The sequence below is a fragment of the Apium graveolens genome, chromosome 11 (genome assembly GCF_009905375.1).
Source record: "Apium graveolens cultivar Ventura chromosome 11, ASM990537v1, whole genome shotgun sequence".
NCBI classification, from domain to species: Eukaryota; Viridiplantae; Streptophyta; class Magnoliopsida; order Apiales; family Apiaceae; genus Apium; species Apium graveolens.
This window is the reverse complement of record NC_133657.1, coordinates 7,529,213-7,537,773: the sequence shown is the minus strand read 5'-3', so window position 1 is coordinate 7,537,773 and position 8,561 is coordinate 7,529,213. Positions and strand designations below refer to the sequence as shown.

The 8,561-nt window shown below is 33.4% G+C and overlaps 1 protein-coding gene across 1 annotated transcript; it reads left to right on the top strand.

The window, feature by feature from the left end:
- Positions 1–6,962: 6,962 nt before the first annotated feature.
- On the top strand, positions 6,963–8,287 carry LOC141695095 (uncharacterized). The gene is made up of 2 exons (XM_074499352.1): positions 6,963–7,122; positions 7,366–8,287. Exons 1-2 carry the CDS (start codon positions 7,035–7,037, stop codon positions 8,142–8,144), a joined length of 867 nt encoding a protein of 288 aa, XP_074355453.1. The 5' UTR covers positions 6,963–7,034; the 3' UTR covers positions 8,145–8,287.
- Positions 8,288–8,561: the final 274 nt, after the last annotated feature.

The window sequence follows — 8,561 nt, the reverse complement described above, 5'->3', positions numbered from 1 at the left end:
CTGATTCCGGGACGGAATCCTTTTACGGAGGGTAGACTGTAATAACCCCAATTTTTGGAAATTTTTAAAATCCTGATGAATAGTAACTTTTTGCTGATGATGCTGATTAAGGAAAATTATCAGACCACACTATATAGGAGTACTATTATGGAAATTCTGAGATCGTATTAATATTCCATAAAGTGATGAGTGTATGTAAAGGTCGTCAGAATTCGGATTCAAACACTTTGGTATTTACCAAAAATCCACCAGATACCGAAAGGATTAAGTATAAGGTAACATAATTAAAAGGATTTTTATTTAAGGATTATAGCAGAGGATCATTAAAGGAATATAAGATATTAATAAGGGTTCATGGAAGCCTAAGTAATTAGATCCCGGATATGATGCCTCAACCGATTAACAAGAACGAGAGTTAAGCGAACCGTAAAACAGATACGCGACCAAGAAACAAGCTTGTTCAAGAAGCCAAGGGGCTATGACATCATCAAACCATGGGATTTTGACAAGTGGAAACTAGGTGATGTAATGATGGTGAGATAAGCAAGGTTAGTTAGATATTTTGTGAGATTCATTTTTAGCCAAGTGAATTAACCTTGGTTTAAACCAAGGTTAATCTTCACCAAAGCAACAAAAACCACACAAATCATTTAATCAAACTAGAAATATTTTCACTTCACTTCTTCTTCCCTTGCTCTCGGCCAAAACCAGAGCAGCAACTTCAAATTGCCATAACTTCTTCAATACTCACTCAAATATTATGTTCTATAGCTCTTTGGAAAGGTATTCAGATGGCCTACAACTCTTGTTCACAATTATCATCCAAATAAGCATGGTATGATCCTCATCTTTAGAGTTATTTAAATTGGACTTTTAGAAACTTCAAAATCTAACTTTGTGTTTTCTTGATTGTTTGTGAGATCCAAGCTTGTATAAGGATTGATCAAGGTTTTAAGGCTCCCTAGAAAATTTTCACTCACAAATCAAGGTATAAAAAAACTTCTTGACCTTTAGTACTAAGCTTGATTGTTTGAGTTTTTAGATGAATTGGTAAATGTATAGTTAGATCCCCGCTTATTAGTGATTTTTGTGGAGTTGTGTTGATTTTGAATGGTAGATTTGTAGTGATTGAATGAGTTGGTAAAACCTTGGATTGTGGACTTATTTTGCAGTGGTTTAAGTTGCATTTGTTGTGTTATTGATTCTTGGAGGATGGGAGTGAATTGTTGAGGATTTAAAGTGGTAATTAAATTGAAAATCGCGTAAACATAACCGTTGTAACGCCCGTTGACATATAGACTGTTGTGCTTAGTATTCGTAGCATAAATCTCACTGACCAAACTGTAACCTTGTCATTTTTAGCTAGATCATGTCGTAAGCTTCGTTTTAGTATGTCGTTCGCTTAGATCCAATTTACGGTTTAGGAGAAATGATCGTTTTAAGTAACGGCATTTTGCGAACGAACCTTTACCCCTCGCCTAACTTTGAAACCTTGTTTAAGGCTCTTAAAAGACTAACTGGATTACGAAAAAATTATGTAAGGTGGATCAGGAAGTTGATAAAGTACTCGCAAAAGAGTCGCCTTAAAACGTTTAATGGTTAATTTTATAAAAATGGTGGAGCCGAGGGTACTCGAGCGACTTATGTAAATCATTAAGCGCAAAAGCGAACGTTAGGGTCTAAGTGGATAAAGTCTAGTTTCTTAAGCGACCGTGGTTTAATTTTGGATTATGTTGTTGTTCATAGATTACCGGACCCACTCTAAGCTTAAATCTATCCCAGAACACTCAGGCAATTTTTCTACCCGTTATATTGTTGTTGTGATGTAATATATTGATGCATTATCATGAGATAAGTGCATGGTTACTATTAGCAAGTCTTGCAATATATTGGAGCATGTGGATATGATATATATATATATGCATTCCTGTTTCATAATCTTGATATTTCATTGTCGATTCAATTGTTATAAACTGCATAATACCTATGCTAGATATAGGCATTATTTGTGAATACCCTTAGTATAGGGGACCCAAAGTTGAACATTTTCCTAAAACCGGGAGGCGAGGTTCCCGAGTATATATTATATAGTTTTCTATAACTATTAATCGAATAAAGCATATTCGATAGTTTGAATAATAATCAAACTTATTTTCGATTATTCAAATAAAGATCTTACTTTCGTATAAGTATATCTTTTGTTATTTATTATATGTTTCAAGTATGAATTTTAAAATTTTACTTCATATATTTTGATAAAGATTATCCTTTATGGGAATAATATTTAAATAATAATATTCAGATATTTTCCAACATATCGGGACTGATTTATTTTATTAAATCATCATTACTCCAAACATTCTTAAAAATATTTTCGAGTCTTCAAAATGATTTCAAAAAGTTAGAGCGGATCCCAAAACTCATTTTCAAATTTAAGATCTTCTTTTCGAAGGGGATTTAAATACTCGCTCAAAACCTAAGGAATCCGGCTCCGTGGTGTATTATTGGGGCAATGAAGTTGCTAATTTGATAAAAGAAATTGATTACTTGCCCAACATTCGGGAAGTAAGCCCAATCAAAATGCGTCGGCATAGACGACATGGGCTCAGTGGGAGTCCATCAATGTGTAAGTGGCTGAGTGGCAGTCCATCAAAGCGTAATTCGCTGAGTGGCAGTCCAACATAAGGTCATAATGCGGCCAGGGTGATGACCAGTGGGGAATTCATCCATCTACTAGTAGAGAAAGTGACTTAATTGGTATCTTTGCCTGATCAGCAAGATATCAGGTTTATGCCAAGGTTTTCTTCTTTCCAAATTCGTTGGATATTATAACTCTGTTTATACTTTTCATGACAGAGGTTTTCAAGGAGTGTATGATATATATATATAGGTGTATATATATATATATCGGGACTTAATGAAGTATCTCATAACTTCATTTCTTTCAAATGATATTTCAAAGATTAAATCTATTCAAGTCTTATCTTGTAGTCTCATTTATGTGATGAACTTTTGAAACTGATTATATCTTGAACGGTGGTAGTTCAAGTAGTATTCAGAAAAGATATAAGTATATTGGAGTATCTTGTAACTTCATATTTTCAACTTATATCTAGGTAATGATTATCTTATGCATTACAAAGATTTTCAGAAAAATGTTGAGACAAAGTTAGATATATGAGATCACCTTGCAATGATATTTTTTATATAGTTATAAACTTGAACTCTGTGTATATTATGCATGGAAGAGGATTTCAAAGACTTTGAAAAGTATATATATATATATATACACTGAATATTTTGCGACTTCGTCGCGTTAAGAAATCAAACTTGGTTCATTTCTGCTTGACCAAGACTTTCATGAGTACTATGAGAATGCTCATATATTGTTAATTATTATACATGTTATTTTGGTGGGCTTGTTGCTCACCCTTGCTTTATTCTTTGATCACACAACAACAGTTAGACAAGATGAACATGACCAAGCTCCCAATTCGTGAGCGGATAGGAAACGTTCCACAGTTTCCTATAGGTGTTGAAGCCGCTGTAGCTGAGGTAGGAACTACCAATAGGCTAGGCTTTCAAATTTTGATATACCAGACTTATGTATATTTATGAATTGTAATAATGGCATAGAATATGTAAATTTATTCAAAAACCCCCTTTGAGGTGTAATGACTTATAATTGTGGAATAAAATGACTTGTATTATTTTGGTATTCATCTCTAAGACTAAAACTTATGGTGTGTGTACATATTGTGGGGTCACAGTACGCAGTCATTGGTTGTTTATTAAGATTAAGTGTTATTAAGGGAAATGAAACTCGTGACAACCCGGGTTTGGAGGTGTTACAATACAAGTGTTCAAAATATGGTACCATAATTGCTTTAACCCACGAAAGTGTGGGTTTGGGGCGTCATACCTTTTGATTCTACTAAATTCCTTCATATTATAAATGCAATCAATCACCATTGTAATAACCCGACCATTTCAGACTATTAATTCTAAAGAGAAACTAAAAATATAATAGTCAAAAGTTTATTACAAAGATCATTATTGTGACCATCTAAAAGTCAATTGACTAAAATATTAAGTCCTCAAACTTCGGTGCTATCCAACTCTTTCTTACACCGGACTTCAAATGTTTTAGTAATGAGCTATACATCCCAACAAAAAACTAGTCAATCTAACTAGTAAGAATGGGTAGCAGGTATACATAAAAAATACGATATTTAATATAACACAAACTATACGTGAAATTCATATTCATATTGGATACAATACGACGTGATAACCACATAAACAACAACAACTTAAAACCCATAATTCATACATCGACCACTAAAACTCGGTGATATTGGTCTTAAATTTTCTTAAAGTGTCACTACAACCTGCTGACTCAGTCCCTACTTTTATTTTCACAAAACATGGCATAAGTCAGACTTTTAAAATTATCGTCTAGACACCACACATTTACGACAATACACATAACTTCAAAATATATCATCACTTAACCCAACTTTTGATAATCAAATAAAAACACATAACATATAAGTTTGAAACACTAGATATATTGATCAAAAACACACCAAAATTCTGACCATATCTGAATTTTCCCTTTTTGACAATCGAAATGATGTTTTCTTGGAACACGTGAAGCACGAAAGTTGTAGAAAATGATAAGATCTTTCCGAAAACCCCTAAATAAACAAATTTTGACTCACGATTTTTCTTATATAAATTCAAAAGATTGGTGATTAGTGTGTATAAAAGCCCAACATTTTTTTAAATTAAATACAAGAAAGAAGAATATGTGGAATATATAGTATTGAAATACCCTAACATTAATCCTACTAATTATCCATATTCAAGTGTTATCCATACATTTGACCTATTATTCTAATTTAGTTTGAATTCTATATATTTATCAAATTTAAACCTTTTCTCTGTATTATTCTATTATTATTAATCTAAAATTTATGAGATATTACACTTAAGGATACATGCTATAATATTGACGTGATAATACTAATTGTTCAAAATATTTTCAAACTTTAACTGATGATCCTTTGGAAATGACTCTAAAATTTCAAGTTCAATAAGATGAGTAATATGAACGTATCTTTTAATTTAATGATGTGATAAACCAAGATGTTCGAATGGCCTTTGAAATTGTGAGAAGTGCTGAAAAACCACCACATGTCCCTCCAACTTAATCTAATATCAGGGGAGTTCGAAATTTCGTGGTGTAGAATTTTGTAGTTGTTTTCATATATTTTTTCAAAACTGATTGTTACTTATTGGTATCATATTTTATTTTACTGATGCTTATTTAGAAACTTTCTACATGATACAAATAATTTTTAATGATACCATTGATACTTTTCGTGGTGGAGAGTTCATGATCGAAGAAGTGGATACTCTGTTTATTTTACACTTTTAATGGATTAATTCTAAAGAGGTCGAGCTAATGAGTTTAAAGTGAGCACTTTTTGGGAGGCACCCAACTTGTTAATAATGTATATTTTGGTATTATTATCATTAATTACATTATTATTAATAAATATTTTTGTATTTTTAAGGAAGTTCATTTACTTTTATTTTTGCTTTTATTAATCTTATAAGGTGCATTGCTGAGTTTTATTTAAAGTGTTTCAGTTTAAAATATTATATGGTGTAAGAAAATTTTATTTAAGACACTTGATATTTTTAGTTAATTTTTAGGTGATGTTTTGAAAAAAACAAATTAAGTGTTTGCTGTACATTTTTTCGAGTAACCGTGCGAATTTCGGAAAAGAAGAAATATAATGGGTACAACTTATTTGATGGGTGTGTGTTAATATATGATGATTGTTTGAATATTTCCGATATTGTGTGCATGATTATCCTCGACCTTTTCCAAACCATTATGCTACATCGAAACCTATGGCCCCTCCCAAGCCTCAGTAATAATTAACAAAAATAATGCAGTAACAAGAGTTTGAACCCTTGATCTCCAACTACACAAAGTCTCTAGTTGCCACTTCGAACCACCTGAGCTACATTGAACTTCTATTTAAAATTTGGAGCTGGTGATTTTTTAAATGGTATTTTAGACCAAAAGTATTAATTTTAAATCAAATGCTTTGCTCTAACTATTATTCTAAGGCACTTAATAATTATGTATTAGTGGCAGTATTTCTCACTTTTCTTTGTATATGTATTGTAATTACTTTAGGTTTTTATTTCAAGTTTTTTTCTTTGTTTTATTCTTCCTTTATTTTCTTTTAAAATATATTTTAGTAAAAATTTTATTTTTTCATATATTTGTTTATTGAGTACAATGAACCACTTAAGTGCGTAAATAAGTTCTCTATGATGAAAAAACCAATATATATATATATTTTAAATATCATGTACAATACCCTAAAAACGTAAGTGTAGTGCATTTTCTATGGCTATGGATTATGTGGTGACTTGTGTTTTTCGGTTACATGCAATGCCATTAGAAGTCAACTTTTTATAAGTAATTTATACTTCAGTTACAATGTATCCAATTGAATTGCAAACCAAATTCTTATCTATTGTAATTCGAACGTTTACACTATTTTCAAATGCAGATGTTATCCCAACATTAAATGCATTAAATGCAGAGCACACAAGAAGGTTTGAAAATCGTGCAAGCAAACATAGATTAGGTGCAATGTGGCAATCTATAATGATTTTCTCCATGCACAGTTGTGATCTGGCACACGTATGGATCATGCTGATTTACGTGGAAGCAATTTAAGCAACGATAAGATGCATTCATAGAATTGTTCTTTGACTAATTAAATTCTCATGCAAAAACATCCAAATATTAACTCCTAACTACATCCTACCAATAGATTGGTAGTTAGCTGTTAATAAATAACAATAAGACACTCCCCTCATTTACTTCTAACGTGTATGTATGTGCATATATAAAGCGAATAGTATTGTTGAAGGAAAAGCAAGTTGTAATTACAGTATCTTCATCACATCTACACATACACAAAGTTATATCCATCAAAAAAATGAAGATCGGGCCTCTTAATTACTTGCCCCTTCTGCTTGTAGCAGTATTTTTCATAGCTTTGATTGTCAATGCTGAAGAAGAGAAGGGTAAGAACATTAATATTATGCATGCACATGTGTATACAGTATGTGATTTACTAGAGATTATAATATCATTTCTAGTTTGTTCTATAATTTTCATTAAAAATTGTAGCCTGTTAAGATTTGAAGAAATATGTTGAAATTCTGCTGAACATATTGCATGACATTATGTATGTATCTAACTTTATAACTTTTCCAATTGAAAATTAATGACTTGCTGATTTTTTCTGTTTCATGTTGCTGCAAAAGAATCTGAAATGCATAGCATCTATGCAATAGGTCGTCGTGGAGGGAATATAAATTTTGATGACAAATGGGGCAAAGGATATGGCCATCATCATGGCGGCGGTGGTCAACAGGGTGGATATGGTGGACAACAAGGTGGTGCACAACCAGGTGGAGGTGCTCAACCAGGAGGAGGTGGTCAACAAGGTGGATACGGTGGCCAACAAGGAGGTACACAACCAGGTGGAGGAGGTGGTGCTCAACCAGGTGGTGGTGGTCAACAAGGTGGAGATGTAGGCCAACCTGGTGGAACTGGTGGTCAACAAGGTGGATATGGTGGTCAACCTACTGGAGGTGCTCAACCTGGTGGTGGTCAACCCGGAGGAGATGTAGGACAACCTGGTGGAAGTGGTGGTCAACCTGTGGGAGGTGCTCAACCTGGTGGAGGTGGTCAACCGGGTGGAGATGTAGGCCAACCTGGTGGAAGTAGTGGTCAACAAGGTGGATATGGTGGTCAACCTATAGGAGGAGCTCAACCTGGAGGTGGTGGTCAACCCGGTGGAGATGTAGGTCAACCTGGTGGAAGCGGTGGTCAACCTACAGGAGGTGCTCAACCTGGTGGTGGTCAACCTGGCGGAGCTATAGGTCAGCCTGGCGGAAGTGGTGGTCAACAAGGTGGATATGGTGGTCAACCTGCTGGAGGTGCTCAAGCTGGTGGAGTTGTAGGTCAACCTGGTGGAAGTGGAGGGCAACCAGGAGGATCTGTTGGTGCTCAACCAGGTGGAGGACAAGGTGGATATTAAGCCACTTCTAAAATAAATGATATTAAAATGCGACATAAGTATGTGATATGAATCAAGATCGTGAATGCGGCATCTAACATGTAAGACGAAATGATTTACATGTAACGAGTATTTTAACTAATAAATAAAGTTTTTTTAAATAATATCATAAATAGTTGTGAAGTCTAAATTTTACTCCTTATAGAAATCATTCATTGTTCCTTTACTTGATGAGGATATTGCATTGTTGTGGAGGTTGATTCTTGAGAGAACATTATGACTATTTTTTCATAAGGCGATATCTCCCATAACGTAAAGCATATATCATGTTAATAGCAATTTGATGATATTCATTAAAAATATTCTTAATATAATGTAGTAGATCCATATTGATCATAATCTGTAATAGGTAAAAGATTATTTATGTATGGGAAAATA

Bases quoted from the DNA above. Each gene is read 5' to 3' on its own strand.
- LOC141695095 (XM_074499352.1), top strand. From the start codon at position 7,035: ATGAAGATCGGGCCTCTTAATTACTTGCCCCTTCTGCTTGTAGCAGTA. The intron at 7,123-7,365 runs GTAAGAACATTA...TTGCTGCAAAAG, and splicing joins CAATGCTGAAGAAGAGAAGG to AATCTGAAATGCATAGCATC.